The sequence below is a fragment of the Xiphophorus couchianus genome, chromosome 18 (genome assembly GCF_001444195.1).
Source record: "Xiphophorus couchianus chromosome 18, X_couchianus-1.0, whole genome shotgun sequence".
NCBI classification, from domain to species: domain Eukaryota; kingdom Metazoa; phylum Chordata; class Actinopteri; order Cyprinodontiformes; family Poeciliidae; genus Xiphophorus; species Xiphophorus couchianus.
Genome location: NC_040245.1, coordinates 29,533,060 through 29,558,274, shown reverse-complemented (window position 1 = coordinate 29,558,274; position 25,215 = coordinate 29,533,060). Strand labels below are relative to the sequence as shown.

General features: G+C 40.3%; 1 protein-coding gene across 3 annotated transcripts in view; it reads left to right on the top strand.

Moving 5' to 3' along the window:
* The first annotated feature begins 412 nt into the window (after positions 1-412).
* LOC114161353 (alpha-2-macroglobulin-like protein 1) overlaps positions 413-25,215 on the top strand; it is a 29,535-nt gene continuing 4,732 nt past the window's right edge. For 2 of the 3 annotated variants that reach the window (XM_028044586.1, XM_028044584.1), the window contains exons 1-26: positions 413-661; positions 3,934-4,114; positions 5,840-5,996; positions 6,718-6,770; positions 9,087-9,107; positions 9,536-9,704; positions 9,799-9,883; positions 10,394-10,514; positions 10,955-11,069; positions 11,149-11,258; positions 11,593-11,748; positions 12,058-12,294; positions 12,459-12,522; positions 13,531-13,676; positions 13,774-13,923; positions 14,037-14,267; positions 14,940-15,012; positions 15,084-15,222; positions 16,314-16,539; positions 16,626-16,752; positions 18,728-18,849; positions 20,247-20,298; positions 20,434-20,517; positions 20,649-20,825; positions 21,102-21,183; positions 23,243-23,399. In XM_028044586.1, the coding sequence (XP_027900387.1) occupies positions 576-661; positions 3,934-4,114; positions 5,840-5,996; positions 6,718-6,770; positions 9,087-9,107; positions 9,536-9,704; positions 9,799-9,883; positions 10,394-10,514; positions 10,955-11,069; positions 11,149-11,258; positions 11,593-11,748; positions 12,058-12,294; positions 12,459-12,522; positions 13,531-13,676; positions 13,774-13,923; positions 14,037-14,267; positions 14,940-15,012; positions 15,084-15,222; positions 16,314-16,539; positions 16,626-16,752; positions 18,728-18,849; positions 20,247-20,298; positions 20,434-20,517; positions 20,649-20,825; positions 21,102-21,183; positions 23,243-23,399 (3,321 nt within the window). In that variant the 5' untranslated portion in view covers positions 413-575. Of the gene's footprint in view, positions 662-3,933; positions 4,115-5,839; positions 5,997-6,717; positions 6,771-9,086; positions 9,108-9,535; positions 9,705-9,798; positions 9,884-10,393; positions 10,515-10,954; positions 11,070-11,148; positions 11,259-11,592; positions 11,749-12,057; positions 12,295-12,458; positions 12,523-13,530; positions 13,677-13,773; positions 13,924-14,036; positions 14,268-14,939; positions 15,013-15,083; positions 15,223-15,272; positions 15,412-16,313; positions 16,540-16,625; positions 16,753-18,727; positions 18,850-20,246; positions 20,299-20,433; positions 20,518-20,648; positions 20,826-21,101; positions 21,184-23,242; positions 23,400-25,215 lie in introns of all 3 variants that reach the window. The other variant, XM_028044587.1, reaches the window with a different exon arrangement.

The window sequence follows — 25,215 nt, the reverse complement described above, 5'->3', positions numbered from 1 at the left end:
TGGGCCAAGTCTGAATAATGTTTACTTTGAGCAGGTGAGGGAGCCTCTACAAAGGCTCTTCAAGCCAAAACATATCTATGTAGTAGAGCCAGAGATTCCCCACTGACAGGCAAGTTGCTAAAAGTATCATTACATGGAACCCTTAGGCCAGGCTCCCAGGGGCCAGATTCAGATGTTGACAAACCAGTCTAGTAAAAACTTGGCATGGTCATCATGGTTCTTATTGTGTTTTCACCTTTCCACCCACTGTTTTCTTTTTCTTGCTTGCTTTTTACAGGACTTCTTAAGAAATTGGAAAGGTGGCCTCCTTACTCTCCTTTTGGGAAGGGGAGGAGGCTGCAAATGTCCAACGAACTTTGGGGGAGTGACCCAGAAGAAGGGGGGTAATAGCTGGAGGGAGTTTCGCTGTTATAAAACAGCACCGCCACCACAGTGAGGACAGCTCAGAGCAGGCAACATCCCCAACTGTCAGGCCACAGCAGGGACCGTAGGCTGGAAGACCCTCCTCCGTCCTCTTCAACCTCCCCGTTGCTCCTCGAGACTCCGGTCCGGTCGGGCCGTCTCGCGCCGCAGACATGGCATCTGTCCTCCGAGTCCTGGCCGCTGCCATGTTCGCCTCAGCTCTGCTGCTGACCGCGACGTCGGCCAACCTGAACGAAACGTGAGTAAAAAAACTTTCCAACCAACTGCCGCAGGTTGTTATGGCAACAGAAGTTGGCACTGGAGAGTAGAGACGAACTCACGCGCTGGAGTTTGCGGGATAACCAGGTGCACGTGACCAAACAGGAGGAAAACGGGAGTTCTAGCTCGCGGCAGGCTGTTTGTGTTTCTTCTGATAGCGACTCTGTAGAGTCCCGAGGCCTCGATGCTTTTTTTCAACGACTTTAACTAGCCGCACTCCAAAATTTACTCAGTCCAGTTTTTTTGTCTTTTAAAAGGGAAATGCTAAATATCATTTTGTAAGTTGAGAGATGGGAGTAAATGTAAGTATCTCATTAGTCTATTCTGGGCTTAAATTGAACACTGTTGTAGTTAAACACCCAACAAACAGTGGGCCAGTGTGTACCTAGTACATGTTCTGAAGGTATGCAAATACAACCTAAAATAAATCATAACTATTAATCTGAAACCAATGAAATATGTGTTTTAACCTCTTAAATGACCTCCTAATTTGGGTTTATGTTTAACAGTAGAGTCGTAACCTTCATCGCAATATGATGCCATCAAAAGACTTCCTTGAGTGAAATATTTATTTATCTAATATGTTTAAAGCACCATTCTAAAAATCTTTGCTACAAAAATATGTTTGGCCACTTAGACTTTCACCTGTCATTTATATCCACAACTGAGTTAAATCTTGCTGACATAAGTTCAGACAGCTTGTAAGTTAATCATGTCTTGTGCAAACATAAATAATACTAATACCATTTTTCTTCAGTTCTACACACTGTATCAAGACACAAATGTGTCACAGTCTCATTTAGCAGTTAAATGCATTAAACGGTAACTATAAAAGAAACAAGAATCAGCAGTTTGTAAAGTTGTTGGTTTGCATCCATTACATCAAAAAAACTTAAATGTCTGTTTTAATGAATAAGAACAAATGTCTCTGACATTTATCTTTCAATCTATCGATTAATAATCTATTTAAAATTAGGTTCTTAAAGTTCATCAAAGTACATTCTGATTGTTATTGTGTTCAATGACCATGGGATTTTTCACTGTTGCCTTTATTGAACTGAAGGGATAGAAATGTGATTTTTGAGTAGTTCGCCTGCTGATTAGGAAACTTTTTTTAATTTCAATCACCAATCGCCAACTGATTGGTGAAACGGCTGACATTTTGTGTACCTTATATGTTATGAACCAACAGACATTTATTAAATTAACATCTTTGCAAGATTCTCCATGTCAAAGTGCATTTCTATAGATACCCCGTTAGGTCAACAGAAATACAGAAAGCCAAGTTCTCCTCATAGCTTAGTTTGCACTGTGTGCTGTTTACGCTTGGGATATTCAGTCTGTGCACAGCCATCTCTAAAACTGCATGTTGCACAGAAAAAAGTGTGTTGTTGAGTCAAGAGTTTCACTATGCACAGTTAAAATGAGCTGCAAGGAGACAGCTGGCCTATTATCCGGTACGTAGTTCCCCAGCAATGAAACAAGAAATCAAACCTTTTTTTTTATCTGCTCTAGCAATCAGAGTCCAGGCATGACCAAATGATGATGCACAAGAGATTTCTTTAAAGTCAGCTACAACCAGAGAAGGGTAGATGTTGTCTAATCATAATGTTTGTGCTTTTTTCACAAAATGTAATAAAACATTTAACATAACTGCATGTTCTTACATCATTTTATGGAACACGTGCCAGTTGCAGCCGATATCATCTTTCACATTATCGTTGTGGCTAAAATGTTTGTGCTTATGTAGACTGATCCAATAAGTGCTAGCTGCTTGGGTAGCGTTAGCATTTTCAGCAGCACCATGAAAACATTGAATTGTGTCGATTTGTTTGTTTCCCTTTCAGCTATAACAGCGGTTTGCATTCCGTGTATCAGATTGTAAAAAGTTCTTTCAGAGAAAACAAATCTCCCAAAACATTTTAAGAAAAAACAAAATTTGGATGCAATAGGGTTCCAACTCAAAAATGTAACATGTAACACACAATTCCCACTGCTATAAAATGTATGTAGATTCTATGCAAATGTCATAACAATATGCATTGCTACTTGCTTTTCTGCCTCATTATGCAGTGCAATGATGAAGTTTTTGAACAACCATGTGTCATCTCTTTGGATCAAAAAGTATTTTTTGAATAAAGATAGATAAGAAAATAGGTGGCATCTTTCAGGATGAAAGTCCTCATTGATTAAGACTTTGTTCTTTCTTGTCTTCGTAGCTGAAGCTTAAAGACAACCTCTGTCTACACTTTCCTATCGTCCCTAAAGAGTCTATAGTTTCCTGCATTACTTCGACCAAACACATTGGTTTGAACCAATCTTAACCAAACACTTGTAGAGGCGTCTTACAAAGGGTTTTCTCTGTTGCCGTGGCACTGCTCAGAGTAACGTAGCAGTGGTGAGAGTTAAGAGGTATTTGGGAGAGCAGTGAAAATAAACTTTGTAGTGTGTTTTAAATAAAGTCTCAACAGCTGCTGGACCCAAAGGAGGAAAAGATCTTCAGTAATCCTACAGATCTATGGATTAAGACAACTTTAAAAAGATTTGGCGTAAGACGATTTGGTTGACTTGAATTTAAATATGAAGGAATTAAGATTATCTGACATTCAGCACTTTTTTTATGAAAAAGGTGAATATACGTGCACTGTTTTCACTTTCATACACACAGGTTTATAAATGTACGAGCTAGTGGAAACCTTTGTGGAAGATCATGTCACCTTCAAGGCAGTCATCACTACTAAGCGTTCCACAGTCAACAGTTGGTGGTGTTATAACAAAGTTAAAGCAATTGGGGAAACGCAGCAACCCAGCCACAAAGTGGTAGGCAATGGAAAACCAGCGGTCATCAACTTTCTGCAGAGTCAATAGCTACAGACCTCTAAACTTTATATGACCTTCATTAACTCAAGAACAAGCAGCTTTTTAAATTTATTTGGGAATAGAAAAACTTGACTGCTTTACAAAGATTTGACCTTGGACAGTTTGTTATGAATTGGAGTAAATACCGCTAGCAATGCCTCAGTGGCTGTGTTCCCATTACAAATGTGTGTAAAACTTTTTTAATATTCTGCTAATGCATTTCTGCAACATCTTTCAAAATGCACGTAAAAGTAAACAGCGAGAACTCCTTCATTTGAAGTTTGTTCTCCAGCAGATTCCATGCATTCAAAGCTGTTCATATTAAAACATTTTGGGAGACATTTTATACCAGTTACACTAAATAACCTTTTTTTTTTTTGTAACCCACTCCAGTATCTATGCAGTGACTGTTAGCTCCCGTGTGACTGGAGGGAAACAGGAGACCCTGTGTGCTCACGTCCAGAACCCCGCTGAACGCCTCTCTCTCGCCGTCTCCCTGACTGTGAATTCCAGCAGCAGCGTCATCCTGGAGGCGACCGTCTCTGAGGAGTTCTATCACTGCCTCAGCTTCCAGGTCAGCCTGCCTGCCCGTCTGCTGGTCTTTTTTTTTCTCCTCCTGCAAAACTGAGCAGAACTCTGAATTTTTTAAAACACTTACTGCATTGATGATGTTTTTAAACACAGTGTGCTCTCCTCCCCTCATCCTCTCATTGTTTGGTCACAGAATGCCACGGATCTTGGCATCATTACTCCTCATTAGGTAGCGCCATAACTCAGGCTGTCAGCGGTGGGGTTCAGTCGTGAATTCTCTGGTTCCTGTTAGCTTGCAGGCCTTGCTTCATATTGATGAGGAAAGCCCTGAGCCTGCTTCTAATCTGCTCTGCAACAACAACAAGTCTTCGTTTGAGTTTGTCGGGCCCCACTTCAGGAACGATCGGGTGTTTTCACGCTCGCAGCCAAGCGAGCGTGAATCCTCTTTCTGCCAGAGGATTAGCCTTGTACCTGCATTCTTCTGAAGAACACCTCCTGTCCTGTACCCTCAGAATGCATGCATGTGGAAAAAAATCTCCTTGAAACACTTTCCTGGAAGAAGTTTCAGTTCCCCGTTACGCAATAGCAGCTTTACTGGCAAGCAAAGACACACAGTGAACAAGTTTTCTAATTAAATTGTTGGGAAATATCAATTTTTTTTAGCTTATGAAGCTCAATTTACTCTGCTTTCATGCAGTTATTATCCTGTTATACAAGGCACACCTATTCCCCGGCCATTCCTCACATTCTTTCTCTTTCAGATTTTATCACATTACAACCAGAATGTGGTTGTAATGTGAAACTGATTTTCTTGGGATTATATGTGACAGACCAACACAAAGCAAGGACCCAGTTGTGAAGTAGAGGGAAAATGATCAAATTTGCAAAGTGTAAATAATTGTGAAGCCTCTTTTACACTGACGCCCTCAAATAATAACCAGTGCGACCAACTGGTTTCAGAAGAAGACTCTACCTACAGGGTCTATAAAAGTATTCAGCCCCTTGGATGTGTTATCCTTTTTTATTTCTTTTACGAATCGATCGACAAAATAAGGAAATTTAAATTATGTCAAAGTAAAAGCTGATTTCTACAAAATGACAATGAAATAATATTTCACACAAAACAAGTGATTGTATAAATATCCACCCCCTTATAGATTACTTTGGCTGCAATCCCAGCATGCAGTTTGTTTGTCAGTCAGACTTCTCTCCTTCATTCTTCCCCCTGAACTGTTCTAGCTCTGTCAGGTTGGTGGGGATCGGCTTTCAAGTCCACGCACACGTTTTCTATCGTATTAAGGTCTGGGCTTTGACTGGGCCACTCGAGAACCTCCACCTTGTTGTCTTCAAATCTTTTCTGCGTAGCTCCTGCTGAACGCTTGGGTTTGTTGTCTTGCTGGAAAATAAATGTTATGGTCCAGCACCAGTTGGCAGGACCTCAGTTGAGTTAGGTCAGTCACTTTAAACAGAGTCCATATTTATGCAATTTCTTCTTCTTCTTTTTTTTTTAAAGGTTACATATTTTTATTTTATTGTCATTTTTTTGAGAAATCAGTTTTCAATGTGATTTTAAAGGGTATTTTTGTAAGTTGTTTTGTCAACACAACCACATTTTGTTGATGCTGATTGATTTGTAAAAGCAATCAGAGAGTAAATCTGCCAAGTGTGTGATAGGCACCGTAAAGCCCAATAAAACACATCAACACTTGCGATTGATATCGAATGTCTCAAATCTGATTGGATGTTGTATTATTTCGTGGCGTTGCAGGTGCCAGCCGTACCAGTCAGGACGGTGGCAGTCATCCAGGTGACCCTGGCGGGTGAGGGCGCCTCCATGAGCAAGAAGACCAAAATCGTCATCGAGCCGCCCGGCTTCATCCACATTGTGCAGACTGACAAACCCATATACAAACCTGGACAGACCGGTGGGTGTCTAATGTCGCGCCATCCTGGATGTGTGGAAGCGCTGAAGCTTTCAGCTGGATGCCGGAATTAGCAATATTCAGCTTTTGTCTCTGCACTGCTTAGCAATTCAGCTGCACCAGCATAATTTTGGACTATTTTGTTGCATCTGCATAACGCTGAGCCATCACTTAGCAAGTTTGGGAGTTGTTTCTAAATGCACAGAACCACAGTTTCCTCAACAGTTCTCATCAGAAGGGGTTTGGATGAACTTTAAATTTAATCTAATTAAGGCAAAAAAAAAAAAGAAACCATGCATTTTCTTAATCACTTCCTCATTTCTCATTTCTCTGGCTTTATTAGGAGAAATGATCTTGTATCACAAGAGTCCCACTCATATTAAAAAAGAAAAAAAGTATGTTATAAGTTTATTGGGTTTTACATTTGTGTCTTGTTTGAAGACGTTTTTTAAATTATTATTTTAAAGGCTAAAGCAGACAATCTACTCAACGTCTAAAACAAAATAAAAGGCAAAGGATTCCTTTAAGAATTTTTTTGTTTTTATTTTATTAGAAGATACTCCACCTTTTCTTTGTAATTAGAGTAATATCATTAGATTATACACATCATTTATGTTTATTCCCCTCTCAAAATAAAATATGTTGTATAATCTTTGTTCTATTTATACCCTCAGTTTGCTGTTTTGCTCATATTTAACATTATTTTCTTTCTTCTCTTTTTAAGTCAAATTCCGGATTGTCTCTTTGGATGCCAGTTTCATCCCAGTGGTTCGAGTGGTATGTTCTACTTTTATTATTATTATTATTATTTTTGTTATGCCGCTCATCTTGTCACTGTTCTGCAGTGACGTGCGGTGAGGTTCATAGCTGGTGAGGCACTGACGTCATCAGAATCAGATTTGCAAATAGATGCATAGATTGACAGCAGTTTACAGGTTATGTTTCACTTCTGCATCCTTACACATACAAACTGTAGCTCACAAAACACACATTTCCTTAAAAAACAAAACAAAATAAATGTTATTACTGTCTTACCTGCTTCGATTGAAAGTCCACTTGAGAAAACCTTTTTAGTGTTGTAATGTAGTCATCCATGTCGAAAGTCGGGATAAGCGAGAGGAAAAAAAATCACTATCTCTATTATAATCTATCGCTGCACTTGACTTGCTTCCCGAATCGTTTAGCCTAGCTCGCTGTCACTTACTCGGCAGTTGAGGAGTGAACAAGACGAACGTCTGGGATCTTGAGCGCCCCCTGCCATGAGGCAAGAGAACTGCCTGCCTCACCTCGAACCTGTTCTCTGCCGTTTATAATCGCTCATTACACGAAACACGTTACACAAACACAGTTGGTGACAAAAAGCACTGTACATTATATACATAAGCTAAATTATTGGAAATAAGTTCACATATTAAATTTGTTTAAACCATTTTATTGACGCCGTACAGCAACATGCTCTCTCCGCTTAGCAGCCAGCGCAGAGCCAGGGGTTGCGCAATCCAAGGTGAGGCAGAGCTCGCTGCTGCCTCACCGGCATCGCTTCCAAGCATTTGAATGGGAAAATAAGAAAATTCAGCGATTTTGAACAAATAAAAATCGAAATTGGTGAAGCTACATGAAAAATAAATATTTTTTAGTACAAACCACCGGATGAATATAACAATTTAAATTACTTTATGATTATATATTTTCTTTCTTTCCATGATGGCTGGTGAGGCACTGCCTCACCTGCCTCCCCTGACCGCACGTCACTGCTTTCTGCAGCCGTGTGAAACGTGTTGGGTTGCGACGAGTGAACTCGGTAATGGGCTGTGATTTCTTGCGAGCAGTCAGCGAAAACGATCACCGGGGTCTATTTTGGTTCAGGCAGAGTGGGAGGCGGAAGCAGCGCTGTTTGTTGCTTTTGGAAGATGGTGTGGGCGTGAAGCAGTGTGTGGAGTGGTGCGATAAACACGCTGTCAGAGTTCATTTGGCACACACCGCGCGTGACCTAAACATCTGAATCAATACGGGCGCAGGCCTTTTTTTTTTTTTTTCTCCCCGTTTCTAATGAGGGAGATGAGAACATGGCAGCGTGCTGTGAACATGAAATTTCTATTTCCATAAGTCCAATCAGATGGAAATGTAAAGACGTCATCCCTTCACTCTTACAGGATGCAGGTTTTATGAATTTACCTCTTTTTTCATGTCTTCAAAATATCACCAGAGCGGAGAGAAAAGCGTGGGTCTGTAAATAACCAATAACCTAAAACAGGAAGCATTTTTTAGATGTTCTGGATAATTTGGGCCTACAACTCAATCCAGTGATGGTTTAATAGTCCATCGATGTTTCTCTCTTTTTTTGTGTGTATTAAATTTAAGGAACAGTTTTTCTTGATGTGGTTGAAAACGGATAAACAGATATTTAAGCAGTTAGATTTTCCTTTTGTAATTCTAAGTAAAAGCATAAAATTTCTAGCACAGAAAAACAATTTGGTTTGTCACGTACATTATCCTGGTAAAAACCAGCCCCTTGTTCTATGCTTTGCTTCGTCCAAAGAGTCTGGGCTCTTGGCTGTTGAGAAAAACAAAACTTGTAATGATTTCACTCAAAACCCCTCCTCGCACTTTAGGTCTTGTGAATATATTAGGTATCTTTTTCTAAACAAATATTTTGACTACAAAATGTAAACCAAATGAGTTTTAGTTTCCTTTTGAATTATAATGTTTCATTGTTGTCCGTACCTTTTTAATTATTGTTTTGTTTGCTGTACAGCTCTGTTCTTCTTGTCCAGGTCTCCCTGGGAAAAAAGGGTTTTCCTGGATTCTATTATTATGTTACTTGATTTTTTTTTTTCTTTTCAATTTAACCATTGGTTTAGATAGTTTTATTGGGGGAAATAAATCAAAGAACACTTTTTCCAATCCTGGTTTTGGATTTGAAGAAGAAAAATCAGATTATCAAAGCATGCATGGACCCATAACTGTACAGTATTTGCCAGAGAAGAGGAACCCCTTTCAGCTGAGATTGACATAGTCTGGAGAATTGCTTGAAGTGTGTTTTGTGCGCCTCCTCTTGACTTCAACTAAATTTTTTTCTTTCTTTCTTTTTAGTACAAAGAGGTGGTACTCCAGGTAAGAACTCAAATATTTCCATGCTGACATGTCTGCTTTCCCTGAGGAGTTTTGCCTGCAGGAAGAAGGAAAGATGCAATAAAAAATGCAGAAATGCAGCTGGTCTGGCTGATGTTAAAGCTCGTGGATCTCTTTAACCTTTTACTGTAACAGATCTCACAGTAAGGTGGTACTTAGGGTTAGAAAGCTGAGAGTTTGTGGGAAAATCCCCACCATCCCTAACATTCAGTTAAACCTAACCTCAGTGAAAGGTGATAGCAGAGGCAAATATTTTTTAGAAATGTAAAATAAAAACACTTGTCAGCTCAAATTCTCACCAACTAATGTTAAATTATAGTGCAGTATTTAATTTACAAAAAACAAACAAACCCATGAGGTCAAGTATTTACACTATGTAGGATTAGTATTAATGAAATTCCTGTGTGTAGGATCCCAATTCAAACCGCATCGCCCAGTGGCTGAATCAGACGATCGGTGGCGGCATCCTGGACCTGTCACACGCCTCTATCCCCGAGGCCGCTCAGGGAACTTACACCATCAGCGTTGTGACAGACAAAGAGGAGGAGATCTCCCACACATTCGACATCAAGGAGTACGGTGAGTTTTTCTGGAGATCTAGAGCAAGAGAAGGACTGATCGAGCTAAAGTTTGTTGCTCTACAGGTTGTTTCATTGGTTTCATTTTGTCGCAGTTTTGCCAAAGTTTGAGGTAAAAGTGGACCTGCCCAGTGTGATCACCATCCTGGACACAACGACCACATTCAAGATCTGTGGAAAGTGAGTGACCACTAAGTGTCAACCTGCAATATGCATATGTTTTCTTGTTTTCTCAAATACATTTTGTTAAATGAAACATGTGACAACACTATCCCCAAATTCCAAACTTCTTAACCTCAAGCTAACGTCGGCTTCTGGGGAGGTTGACCAATAAAAAAAAAAAAATCGGAACTGTGATGCGCACGACTTCAGCATGTTATGACACTTGATGTATTTATAACTAAGGTTTTTAGTTCTTGTTCTTTTGGAACTCAGACTAGGGCCTCTTTAACAACAATGACCTTAAAATCCAACATGACTGCTGCATATAAAAGACAATGTATGTTAAAAATTCTGGTCGTTGTGATACTGGCCTATTGAAATGCCACACTGTAGAAGCTAGAGGCAGAAAAGTTTCTCAGGCAACAGATGAAACGCTTGAAATCTCAATTTTCATCTTACCAAGTATTTGTGCATTTAGTGGCTGACTAAATTATTTCTTTTTCTCTATGTTTTGTTTTTTGTCTGCAGATATACGTATGGGAAACCTGTTCTTGGTAGAGTTAAAGCCGAGTTTTGTAGGAAATACTTTCAATTTTTCTGGCGTTCAGAGGAGCCCGACAATGACATTTGCAAGAACTTTGATTTGACTGTGAGTATTCCAGAGGAAATGGACTGGAATCACTTCCTTTTTTGATGTTTGCTAAAGTACAGTCTGTGCACAAGTCTTAATAACACTTAAATTAGTGTACCTAAAGTTAAGGCCTTAAAATGTCTTAAATGCTTTTAAATAAATTGGCCTTAAATACGTTAATCACTACTACTAATTACTATCTGCTAAAATACCATTGCTACTTAGCTAGCTAGCTTTTTTGATTTATTATGGGTAACTGGAAATGTATCACTGGTTGCCTGGACGACGTTCATCTTCCCACAAACTCACACGACACCACTTCCATTCTTACACGAAATTTTCTGTTGTACATTTGTGTCATGATAAATTTCATTCATTTGTCGTAAACATTCTTAAGTTTGAGTTGATGAAACCTGCAGAAATCCTGTAAAGTATGTCCATATTTTCTTATGTTCCAGCTGGACAAAAGTGGATGTGCCTCAGAAACTATGAGCTTGGCAGAGTTTGCTCTAAACAAGTTCTCATATTCTGACCGTTTTGAGCTAAATGCTGAGTTGGAGGAAGATGGAACAGGTTGGCTCCCAAAGATTTCGGTATCGTTTTGCACTCTAGTTTCTACCAGGATGTGACCCATGTGTTTGCCACTGTCTAGGGGTCGTTCTTAAAGGCTCAGGGATGGCCAGCCTAAGCAGTCAGATCAGAACTGTCACCTTCGAGGATGTACCTGGAGCATACAAGCCTGGCATACCATTTGAAGGAAAGGTAAAAAGCTCCATCAAAGACCTGCTAGCATGTTTTTGGTGTTTTGCTAATAGAGATGCAGCTAAAATTGTTCAACAACCTTTGCAAAGTGGATTTATTGGCACTTTTATGTGCGGCCCACTGTTTGCCATAAAAAAGTTACAGTAGCTTAATACAGCTGGTATCAGCTAGATTTAGGATTACTTCTGATTACTTCTTCAGTGTCAAGATTAGTCAACCTCTTTGCCACAATCATATTCTATACTTAGTAGAGAAAACTTCTGATGTTATGACCAGTCTTCCTTAGGAATGGTGACTAATAAACATTGTGAAAACCTTTCTTTCATTTTTGCAGATCAAGCTGGTCGGCCCAGACAGCCAACCTGTTGCCAATGAGCTGCTTTATCTGTTTGTTGAAGACTCCAAGAAAATGATGCTCACAACAGACGCAAAAGGCATTGCTCAGTTTTCTCTGGATACGTCTGAGTGGAAGAGCTCTGTCTCTCTCAAGGTCAGCTCACGTTTTGTGGTTTGTTATTGTTTGTAGGAGTGCTTCAGATGATTTAACTGGTTTGCTCATGAACCATTGCAGTTGCCCTTGTTGTCTGTTAGTCCAGTTGCCTGATTTGTGGGTTGACCTGTAGAAGAATCTGGAGCAACCTTCGCTGACTAATTTAGATGACAAGATTTCTGTCCCCATTTCTGAATGAAAATGCTTATTTTAACTCTTTGCTGGCCTTCGCTTGAATAAACCAAGACGGCTGGATGTTGGTGTATATTTCAGTAATGGTCTAATTCAACCCTTGATCTTTCTGAACAGGTTCTCACTAAGGATACAAAGGAAAACGAACCTTATGTTCCCAACTTACGGCGACCAGACTACGGATTGGCCTACCAGTTCGTCTCACCTGCTTATTCCAAGAGCAATAGTTTCTTGATGCTCAAGCATATCAGCGAGGGTTTCGCCTGCGACAGAGATGCAACTGTGACGGCTCAGTACATCATCCAGGGAACAGAAGTGAAAGAGGGACAGACTGTCCTTAACTTCTTCTACCTGGTATGTGTCGCATTGTGTTTCTGCTGCAGTAATGTTAAGAAAATGTTCAAAAAATTTTTTTCGTTTGCCTAATTATTCAGTTCTTTTGTTTTACCACTACAAGAGTATTAAAAAATCCCAAGTGACAGAATTTTCTCTTCTTACATGCCTTTGTGCCTTTGTAGGTGCTGTCCAAAGGTGAAATTGTGCGTCATGGTTCTGTCCCAGTGAACGTCAAAACAGGAACTGGTACGAAACCAATCAAGTTTATACTGTAAAGCATAAGCTTAATGACAGACAGTCTGTGGCACAAAAACTGGGCATGAACTATATGCAACACATATAGTGCATGCCCAATCTTCGCCGATTGATTTAGATGACAATAGAGTCACAGCGCTAAAGGGAGCGCTAAAGCGATGGGGAATTTTTTTTCATTTGCCTTGTTTGTATTTGACAGCTTTTTATGTAATTAATATGATGAGGGGTGGCACCGACTGGACTCCCACTTCTTCACCTCCTTTTGTGCTGCTCTCCCACACACACCAAAGGTGTTCCAGTAACCTGCCACCTTACTACTAACTTAAGTTAACCGGAACATTTACAAGCCTTCTCTTCATACAGATGACAACAAGGGAACTGCAAAACAACAGCTCTTATTTAACAAATGAAATGATAAAAATGAGTTACAGCTTTGGATAAAATAAAGAGTCCACTGCACTGAACCCCATTGAAAACCTCCTGGTTATTCCACCAGATATTGATTTCTGATCTCTTCCTGAGTTCAGACATTAGCATTGTTGTTTCTAAATGAATATGAACTTGTTTTCTTTGCATTATTTGAGGTCTGGAAGAACTGCATCTTACATTATTTTGACCACTTCTCATTTTCTGCAAATGCTACATTTTTGCTTGTAATTTCAGAGACATGTTGTCAGTAGTTCATAGAGTAAAAGAACAATGTTCATTTTACTCAAACATAAACCTATAAAAACTAAAATCAGAGAAACTGATCATTTCAAGTGGTCTGTTAATTTGTTTTTATTTGAAAAGAAGAGGCAAACATGGAATACAGTGTTTCTCTGATTTGTTGACCAATCAGGACATGGAATGTGGTCTGTTTTGTATTTTCATCTAACTTAGCAGCTGTTGTCTTCAGATTATTAGCAAAGAACAAAATTGTTATTTCTTATTTCTCTGAAACATATCCAGCTGTTTAATCATTCACATCTGTTTATGTGTGTCTGTTCGACGCTACAGTCAACAAAGGGGAGCTGACCGTCAGACTGAGTGAGGTGATAGACCTCGCCCCTGTTGCCCAGGTGATTGTTTACTCTGTGATGGCCAATGGGGAGATAGTGGCAGACAGCCAGGACTTTCCCATTCAGCTCTGCCTCAGTAACAAGGTAGGAAACACAAAGATACAGTTTTATTTTCTTTTAACCAACACATGGAGAAAACAGGATCCCCCTTATGCCTCTCTGTGAACGGTTGGCTCCTCAGGTGTCCCTGAAGTTCTCGTCCGTTCAGCAGCTCCCAGCAGAGCAGACCACCCTGACACTGAAGGCCAACCCCAAATCCCTGTGCTCCGTCAGAGCCATCGACCAGAGCGTGTTACTGCTGAAGCAAGAGCAGGAGCTCAACGTTGACTATGTATGACAACAAGCATCTCATCAAAGTGATGAGGCTGACACATTGTGATCCCCTTTGGAAAATGAAACACACAAAGGTTCAGCTCGCTCTCCTTTGGGTTCGTGTCCTAACAGGTGTTTAACCAGCTGCCGGTCCAGAAGCTGTCAGGGTACGACTACGAGGTGGAAGACTTCGATCCGTTCCGCTGCTTCCCCGGCATGATCCCCAGGCCAATTCCTGAGTTCCAGCCTGTTCCTGAAGCTGAAGTCACTCCGACACCAATCGTCGACGTCAACGTTCGACCAAAGCGCTCGCTCTTCATCCCTCCGTTCTATCAGAAGATAGACGTCTACAGCATTTTTAAAGTAAAGATTTATTGGAACGTATTTCTTCTATTTTTAGGCCAATCTATACAATAGCATCTGTTTTAACTTCTCCATCATGTCTACTTCTTAGGCATTTGAATTTCCTGATCTAAATTTCTTCTCTTCTTTTTTCCATCCCTCTTGATCCATTTCCAGTTCTAAGCCTCTTTGACCCTTTTTACTTTATTAATAGCTGCGTATCCATTGACCATATAATTGTGTAATTTGACATTTCGGAAATAACTTTGCTTATTGGACACTAAGCAATTTTGCAAAAATAAAAACAAAAAACTGTTGATAAAAAGTTTTGGTGCTAGGATGAGATGGTGTATTTGCCTTTATTAGAATTGGTTTATTATGCAAAACTGCTATGCTCACGACGGTCACATGATTAACAACCGGATGTGCCGCTGGTGCAAGCCATGAAGAAGATGACGATAGGAAGTGGCAGGAAGATGACGGCGTGGCATGTTTTTTATCACTTACAGACTTATTCACATGTGATTTTAACTGCATTTCTTATTCAATGGAAACACACTAAACATTAAATCCCTTTTTAACAACCCTGTTAATGCCATTACTCATATACAGTAACGATATTACAATATGCAATAAAATGACATCGGTCATGCTACATTATTTCTCTTTCTGTCTTTGTCTCTCCACATTTAGGACATCGGAGTCAAAATTGTGACAAACTCAGATGTGAAAAAACCTTATGACTGCTTTGTGTTCAAGTTTAACGGTATGTTTTGTTGTTCTGCCCATTCTTGGTGATGAAAGTAGCCACTGTTACCATTTAAAAATTTTATTTAGCAATGCCAGAGGCTCTTCCAATGGTAGATGAAATGGACCAGGCAGCCGCTCCAGTGTCAAACAGTCAAGCTGGAATACCTAAAGAGACAATTAGAAAAAACTTCTTGGAGACCTGGATCTGGGATCTGGTCTCAGTTGGGTGAGTACTGTGGCAAAACGACTGATTGTTCTCTTTTCATGTCGTTCTAGAAGTAGGCTTGGCCGGACCTGTTGCCTTCAACATGGCATTGGCTAGAGGTGGAGAAGCTAGAGGTCCAGAGGAGCAGAAAAAGGAGACAGTCAGAACAGAGTTTCCTGAGACCTGGATCTGGGATCTTATTACTGTGGGGTAATAAGGAGAAAAGGAGAACACCATGCAACCTAAAGAAAAAAGCTTCTTACGAATGTTTAGCTTCAATTACTCAATCAGTTTAACTTTTAAAATGTGCTTAATGTTTTTAAACTCTTCTATATTTTTTATGGCTGATTAATTTGGTTCTGGTAATCATAGCAAAAAGGGATTTTAAGCTAGGCAGAGTGGGTCTTTTTAAGATGGGTGAAGGGTGTGAGAGAGGGAGAGCGAGGCAGAAGGGGTGAATGGTAGAGATGTAGGTTTAACTGTGCCTAGGGATGCACCGATCCACTTTTTTCACTTCTGATATCAATATCTGAGTGGATCAGCTGCTTTTCTGATCTGCTACAGAGAAACGGCTGAATTGACTTAATGCTTTTTTTTCCCAACACAGTATTACAAATTAATTTGACAACTCTGCACTAGCCGAGCACACAAACGCTTGGTCAAACATGTAAAAACAACACAATTTTACGTTGTTCAGTCAGTGCAATGAGGAGTATAACAGCTGACAAAAACAATAAGTCAAGTACAAAAACTGCAACAAATATTCTTTCAAATGGTTCAGAATTCGAGCTAGAATGTAAAATTAAATAACAGAGCATGACTTCTCTGAGAACAAAGCATAGAATTAGACTGAGTAGATCTGCCCTTATGGATCAGGCATATTGTCACCAAGACTCAGTTTAGAATTTCTTTCAATATCAGGACTGATACAGATATTAATATCCTATCGGTGCATCTCTATCATAGCTTGTGTGAAGGCATTAGCTTTGTGTATTTTTACATATTGTTCGATCTTTCCCCAGATTAAGATTTTTATTTTTTTAGTGCTTTTCTAGAAATATATAAGAACTTTTGCTTACTCTTTGAATTTCCCTGCCTGGCCCTGTGTCCAGAGACGGCGGGTCGGCGAGCCTTCAGAAGACGGTCCCTGATACCATCACCAAATGGGCAGCCAGCGCCTTCTGTGTCTCCCCTACTGGTTTTGGTGTGTCGCCCAACACCGGGCTCACCGCCTTCCAGCCGTTCTTCGTCAGCCTCACCTTGCCCTACTCCGTCATCAGAGGGGAGGTGTTCACGCTGAAAGCTACCGTCTTCAATTACCTCTCCCAGTGCATAATGGTGGTTACTCACATTCTTACAAAGACATTTTCCTCAAGAGTACATGAGTTGTCTGGCTTATTTTAGTGTTTGGTTCTGTTTCACAGGTCAAAGTAACTTTGGCTCAGTCTGACCAATTCACCTTCAGAGACTGTGAAGGCTGCCAGTACAGCATCTGTCTGTGTGGAGAGGAGAGCAAGACCTTCTCCTGGATTGTGACTCCAACTGCTCTAGGTACACACAACTAAATTGGTTGTTATTCAGCTAATTGGATGGACACCGAAATGTAGGCTTGTTACAGACAACACTAAGGTCTTCTTTACTGAGGACCAGAGCAAGGCTAACCACAGGAAACAATTAAAGTCAGTGAATTTCTTTTGGAATAAACATATTTATTTATAGTTTTCCCGTGTTTAAAATTTCCTGCTGGACATCCAGGAATCACTGCCCCTGGATGTGACCCCTGACCTCCAACAATACAGATAAACATAGCGCTGTATCATCAGCGTAGCAGTGAACTTGTTAATCATGTTTTCTTGTTTCTACATGAAGTTTAGAAACAACGAAAACAGTTTATAACTTCAAACAAACTCTTTTTTCATAGCAAATTGAAACTTCTCCGATAACTATCAATTAAACTATAATTTTTTTATCATCCTACTTTCTTTTGAAGTTTCTACTTTAAAGCTGCAGTAGGTAGCATGTTTTTAAAATATACTTTTTGCATGTTTGTTAAAACTGCCACAGTTTTAACAAATATGAGATAATCTGTGGAAAAGAACGAGCTCATCTGGTTCTACAGTCATTTGCAGACTTGCACCACTCCTGGTCAGAAACAACCAATCAAAACGAGGAAGATCTTAGCGCTGTCAATCATGTTTGTGTATGTGCTGCTCACACATTTTCCTTCACAGCTCATAAAAGCTCAAGATTAGCAGATTGCTGCAGCTGTACAACTAAACATTCCAGGAAAACTGTTTATTTGTCATCGGTGGCTCTGCTAACTACCCTGAACATTCACAGCATGCTCCAGAAGCTGTAGCGCAGCAGAGAGCCAGAGGGAGGATGTGAGTAGTGCACACATGGATGATTGACAGTGCTAAGCCCCTCCTCCTGGTTCTGATTGGTTGTTTCTGACCCAGGTGTGTATTTCTGCAGAGGGCTGTAGGACCACAGGGTGACAGAGGAGCTGGATTTGTTTGTTTGTTTCACAGATTATCTGTCTCATAGTATACTGTCACGACATGGTGACAGTTTTATACAAAAAAGCATATTTTAAAAAAGTTACCTACTGCAGTTTTAAACATATCCTGTAATATAATAGTTTAGACTACAGTCTTGTCAATTTTCTTCTCCTGGAAATAATCCCCCTTTGATCAGTCAGATCAAAGCTGACCTGATTGATTTGTAAATAAATTCCTGATGAGCTCATGAACTCATCATTAAAAATCCCAGCTTGTAATAAAACAATTTCATTTTGTTTCATGAATTGAAAATGTCATGTATGAACGTGTCAGAATGTGGGCCGTTTGGCCCTCCGTAAACCACACCAGCCATCTCTCATTACCTGGATTCTGACATCTCACTGTTGCCATGTGTTTGCATTTCATTAAGTGAAGTGTTGACGTGCATGCTGCGTCCATCAGAACCTTCAGCTGCAGAGTGAAAGCTAGTTCTGAACAAGCTAATCACTCCTCACTGAGGGCGCCGGCGGCGGAAGCTGATGCTGTTGCCGTAGCACAGAGGATTCCCGTCAGCCTCTGTCAGGAGGGATGGAGAGGGGGTTCTGATGTATGTCAAACCGCGATCTGCTAACCCCCCCATTATCCCGTCTTCCCCCAAAACCCCCTCCCTCAGAGGAATGCTGACAATCACTTGTACTAACAAGTCAGGTAGTATCTCTGACGAAACATTCAGAAACCTCTCCCTGAGGGGCTGATCTGTACTTGTCCTCCGTGTGAAGAATTATGGGCTGTGAAGGAAGCGAGGGAGGGCATGGGAAACAGAGCTGCATGGAGACACGGAATAATAAGGCAACAAATGGGGATTAATGAGGAGGTAAACAGGAGGAGGAAAGAAAACCGAGGAAGGATGGAGGAACAGGAAGGGTAATGAGATGGGAAGCCGTCCTTCCTTTGCACACAACGTCTGACAGGTGGGAATCGATTAAACACCCCCAACGCCTGTGTGTGTGTGTGTGTGTACACAGGCGATGTGAGCCTGAGGGTCAGCGCCGAGGCTCTGAGGACCCGCGATCTGTGCGGTAACGAGGTAACCACGGTGCCAGACGTGGGCCGAATCGACACGGTGGTCCGCACGCTGCTGGTGGAGGTCAGTGAATGTCAGAGCGCCCGTCACCGCGGCAACCGCAACACTTCTGCTTTTTAGCTGTAGAGTTGATGTGAACGCTGTCCGGTCAGCCTGTCCTGGGGAACAAAGAACAGTTTGGAAGATGAAAGCAGTTTTTCCAGGGCAGTGGGAGATGTTCTTCTGTTCTGATTGGACGTTTCAGATCAGAGGTCTCATAGCAACAGACAAACAGAAGCTCTGACAGGCAGCCATAGAACAAACTGATGATTATTAATGGATGTCAAAAAGTGGATCTAGGTAGGAATCATAATGGTTCATATGCGCAATTGTTGCTAAAAAATCAATGGGGAGGTTTTGCCCTTATAGTGTAATAATCCTTGTGTTAGAGATGAAACAGGTTGAATTATCTGTTTACTTATGCAGTGATTTGTTTCATGCAGCTGTCAACCATTTTTTCTAAGAGCATAATGAATACACATAATAAATACAGTGTTGCATATCGGCTGAATTTGAATTTACTCTGTTTGATTTGTTCTTTTTTATCAAAGCTATTTCCATTTAAAATATCGGAATATTTTAATGCTCCACATTAAGGAGGCTCAGGGCTTTGCTTATTGTTTTTCCTTGCAGGAAAATTACTGGACTTTAATCAACCAATAGGAGACCTGCATCCTTACCAGATGTCTGTCAGGGTCACAGATATATTAACTGAAATTCATGTCTGTAAAAATAAGAGCAAATGTTATTAATGAGTAGCATCTTTCTGTCTTGACTAATAGTGATGGATTAATTGTTGAAATAGTCATCAACTAATCAAGTAATCGATTAGCTGGAGTAGACTAGATTAAAGAACACACTCAGAGCAGTAATTAAGCCAAAACTGTTCAAACAGTATATATATTTTACATTTCAGATTAAAAAAGCCAAACTTCTTTTGTAAATTCTACCAAGAATTCATCAAGGTGCAGTTTTAGCTTCATCCAGTTCAAATTCTGTAAAAAAGAAAAAAAATCTCTTACTAAGCACCTTTTGCAATCCAATAATCAATCTGTTAATCCAAAAACAGATTAATTACAGTTGCTGAATTGATTCGCTGCAGATTCATCCTTTGCTACAAATGATCAAACGTTCAGTAGAGGAATGCTAAGTTATTGTACACTAGCTGGTAAAATCTTTTCTTTTTTAAAGGAATTGAATAATTTGAATATTTTAATGCTTTTGTAATATTGTATAAAAATGCTTAAATGACCCCGTTAGTCATCAGAATAAATTACTGAGCTAATTGTTAGTTTCAGCTGTCCTTTTTTTCTCTCCCATTTTTTATATTGTGAAAAACTTCAGATTTTCCAGGCAGATGCAGATTCCTTGTACATTCTGAACCATGTTAGGCTTAGTATTCTCCTGTGACTCTCTGTCAGGCTGAAGGAACGCCGCAGATGAAGAGCCACAACGCCCTGCTGTGTCCTGCAGGTCAGTGTCTGCACTTCAAAGCTGGGTCTCTTGGTCTCTAGGTTTCTGTGGAGAAAATCTCTCCATGTCATTATGCATCAGACTTTTATCAGAAAACCAGCTCACATTTCAACAAATGGCTGTTTTTGTTACCAGATGGTCCAGTGGAGAAGAAAATCTCTCTCCATCGGCCTGAAATGTTTGTGGAGGGGTCAGCTAGAGCGTCCGTCTCTGTCCTGGGTAGGTGACACCGCAGTTAGGCTGCTGGTGGCCCCTGGTGGCCCCTGGGGGTACAGGTACCTCGTCTAGTAAGCAGAAAGTGTGCTTACATGTCTGACTTTTTTCTCCCTTTTTTTGCCCCTCTCTCGCAGGTGACCTGATGGGCCGGGCCCTTCAGAATCTGGACAAGCTGCTGGCCATGCCATACGGCTGTGGGGAGCAGAACATGGTGCTGTTTGCTCCAAACATCTTCATCCTCAACTACCTGAAAAGCTCCGGTCAGCTGACCGAGACCATCCTGGAGAAGGCCAAGCGCTTCCTGGAGAGCGGTGAGGGCACTTCGCTCAGTCTCTTCTCTGTCCTCTTCAACAAGAGGAGGAGGTGAAGCTGAATCAAATAAAAGATTGCTTTTATAGTGGTGGTTGTAATGTAGCAAAAGGCTCAGGAGGAATCGAGCTCAGAATGTCAGAGCCAGATAAACTCCAGAGAGTTGCTCTTCCAGAACAGGAGTAGAACGCGGCTTTCTGTAGGTGGAGAAATCCTTTCTGAACAAGAAGGGACTTTTAAAAAGTGTTTCTGTTTCTGTTTGCATCTCTGTGTTGTAGGATATCAGAGGGAGCTCAACTACAAGCATGATGACGGCTCCTACAGCGCCTTCGGGAACAGCGACCCCTCTGGAAATACCTGGTAAGTACAATGATCTGCAGCTTTTAATCCGGACATTTCCATATTGATTGAACAGATTAATTCATACAGTCATAATATATACTTTATTAAAATAAGTGCTAAAATAACAAAGTGATCATTCATAAAAATAAATGACATAGATGGGCTCCTATTTACACTCCATACACTGAAGTTGATTGAAGTTGAGTAAACATAATTTTATTGAGTGACTCCAACATGTGTCTGATGTTTGTTTGGAGGGCAGAAACATGAAGATAGAACTGGTGTTAGACTCAAGTTGCATCATTCGAGAAGCATTTAAAACATTTATCCAAAAGGTTCGCTTTTCATATCTCTGGTTTCATGTGACAAGAGAACAAAAAAAATGCAATCCAGACATGGTGGGAGGAACACACACACGCGCACGCACCCCCGCATGCACGCACACACACACACACACACACACACACACACACACACACACACACACACACACACACACACACACAAGCATAGTCGTCTTTGCCTGCTGCCAAAAGCAAGTATCCTGATGCATTAGTTTTATTAGGAAGCTTGCAGAAAAATTAAGATTTTCATTTAATGGGCTTAAAGCAGAGGCTGCCTGGGGGGATTTAACGAAAAGGGGGCTGGGTAGTTTTGGCAATCGGTGAATATGTGGGGGTGTGTTCACCCCCCTTTCCCTCATGTGTTTGAGAGAAACTGGGGCTTAAGGATTTACTCACATTAGAGCTTAAAGAAGCTGTAAAACTGAAATGATTTAAAAGGAAATCAGTTTTCCTGCACACTGTGATTTCAGAGTTTTAGTCCCTCTGAATTCGTCAGCTTCTTTAAAGAAGAACAGCCGGTAAACTAGTGTGTGTGTTGGCTTCATAGTCGCCAGGTGGACCAGAACCACTCTTCACATAATGTGGCTTTAACTGTGAACATGTAGGAAAGCAGTGGTCCATGTTTACAGATCAGAGTTAATGTAGGCTGTTCACTTGTTTACAAAAGTTTAAGTTTTTTCCCAGGCTGAAACCATTAATCAGGAGTATTGCAATATTCATCAACTAACTTAGTAATCAGTTGTTAACTACAGACTCTAAAACATGCCATTTGTTGAAAGATGAACTCCCTCACTGCAGATATTCAGGTCAAAACGGAATAAAGAATATAAATATTAAGATGAAAAACCTTTTTGTCTGTAAATCTGTTCTACCTTCATGTGGCAGTTTCACCTGATTTAAATGATAAAAAACAAAAGCAACAAAAACTTCCTATTAAGCATCGTTTGCTGCCCAATTTTTCATAGATCAATCCAAACAATCAACAATGTCAGAAATACATTAAAAAGATGCATTCATTTAATGAACACTTTATTCCTTTTAGCAAAGGATGAATCTTAGCTAAAAAGTACTTTTAATGTCAACATGTGAAAAGCTCAGACTTGTCTGACTGAACATCAAATAATAAACAGCTGATCTGTTTACTATTTGATTAACTGATTAATAATTGGATAGAAAAAGGTAATGATAGGAGATTTTTCTTACAGGATTTCAACGAAGCGAATTGAAAACTGCCACTGGAGGAGCTCTGGCTGGAACATATTTACAGACAAAAGTTTCTTTTTCATCTCAAATGAAAATTGTATTTTTATTGGAGTTTTGGCTTAATCAATGCTCTGACTTTATTGCTCTTTCAGCAAAATTGGCTTTTTTTTTGTGTCTGTGTTCTCCAGCTAACGATCATTCAATTACTAAATTAGTTGATGATCATTTTAAAAATAATAAACATCGATGTCAGAATTTCTGAATTCTGACCGCACATAGAAACTGTGTAGTTTCTCTGGAACTTGAAAACGGTGTATATAATTGGACCTGTATGTACAGTTTTGAACCTGCTAGCCTTGCAGAACATCAGTAGAGTGAGCAGTAGAGTGTGTTGGACACACACTGCAGTGTCCCCATTGCTTCAGTTAGCAGGTGTTTCTGAGTGCTGCTGATTGAGCCGGTCGGACCTGCCGCTGCGTATCGGTGGTCATCGTCGGGCCCCTCTCTGACCGCGTGCCTGTCGTCTCCAGGCTCACTGCGTTTGTGATGAAGTCGTTTGGCGGAGCCAGAGATCACATCTACGTGGACCCACAGCACATCAAGGACGCCAGGACCTGGCTGTCCAGACTGCAGAAGAGCGACGGCTGCTTCACGTCTGTTGGGAAGCTCTTCCACAACAGCATGAAGGTACGGCTGCTCAGGAGCTCTGGAAGGGGAAATACAGGAATTTAATGTAGCTATGTGAATCTGCATCACATGGATTATCGGAAGAACAATGATGATTCATTTTAATCTCCGTCAATGTAGATGTATTGAGGCTGTTTTTGTGGGCGGCTTATAAGTTAACATGTTGCAGCAATAAACAGGAAATCTCAGCTGAAGCAGCAGCAGAGCACCAGGACCTGCCTTACTCTGACCTTTGGCCTTCAGTCATGACCTCTGCTTCTCTTTAGCTTTGTACTGGTTGACACTCTGATTTCAGTCTGGTGATAACTGGAAGTTGAAAGGTCCTCATGTTAAAGTTGCAGCCATGTTCTATTGAAACATGAACTGTTGCTTTCACAATATCCCCATTTTGTCACTCAAACACAGAATCCTGCATCTTGGCTTCCAGAAAGGAAACACTTGCCACAGTGGTTATGATAAGATGTTAAAACTTTGTTTAGTCTTTTCACTCTTTTTAGAAAATTCTAGAAGAGCTTTGGAACATGATCACGTCTACAGCTGAGGAATAGTTTCAAGTTCTAAAGATCAAATCTGGCTGCTTGGGGAAAAAACACAGCTAATGTGTTGCATATTCTAAATGTAAATACATTCATGAGAACACAAGATAATTATTTAAGTGCGCTGACCCTGCTGTGACAACATCTGGCCTCATGGTGCTGCTGTTTAATGAAGTTGTCAAACCACTAAAGGAGTTAGCAGAGCAAGAGACTTCTAACTGATTAACACCTAACCCAACATGTATAAAAACACACACAACAGATTTAGATGTATTTTTTTTTAAAGTACACCCCTACTGCTTCCATAAAATGTAAGAGTTACCATAGCAACCAGCTGCTTAATTACAGGTGAGGATGAACACAATGTCAAGATGAAAATCAATCAGCCTGACCTTGGAGAAGCAATCTTCCCGGTGTGAGAGTTGCTGGAGGAAGAACATTTCTTCCATCATTTGTCAAATTGTATTGTTTTCCCCACAATTCACTCTGCTTGTTCATTGATGTAACATTCTTAAAAAAGCTTAAAAAAGCTTTAAAAAATGGGAAAACTGCTTAGAGTTTGATTTTTAAACCATTAACATCTAATGTTAGCTCTTGGCATGGCTAACATTTGGAATCTGCTAGCAATGTGTGTGTTCCTTTAAATACTGTAGTCGCATACCTTAAGGATAAAAGAATGAAACAGATGAACATTTATACATTCAGCCTTCTTGTTATCTACTGAACTGTCATTGTTTAAAGTTAGCTTGAATGTACAACAGAAACATAGTGTACACTGTAGAAAGTAGTTTCCTTCATAAATGGCCTTTTAAATCTCATGTCTTCCTCTGAGTTCATTGCTAACTCATCGACAGTGAAACTGGGTAACTTTGAGCGTCCTCGCTTCAGTCACAACCTCCAACTGAAGAGAGTTGTTGTTGGCGCTTAGCTGTGGGGCGTACATAGAAAGATCAGACAAAATGTCAGTCGCTAGCTGGTTTCTGAGCATCTCTAGTAATGCACCAACTTACATGTAGAATCTTGCAGTTCTTATTTTAAAACCTGGACTGTTAGCAGGCAGAATCAGAAGTTTTATCTGTTTGGAGTTTGCATTGATTACTAACTTTCACCTAAATTTTTAAAAAGAAGCATTTCTACTGAAGGATTTCAACGTTACTCCCTAACCAGCTAAATAATTGAAGATTTAAAAAAAATTACAGTTATGGAAGATTTATGTGATCTAAAGGACCAGAAACTGAGGTAAATATCATTACATCATTCATTTAAAAAGAATCGATTGT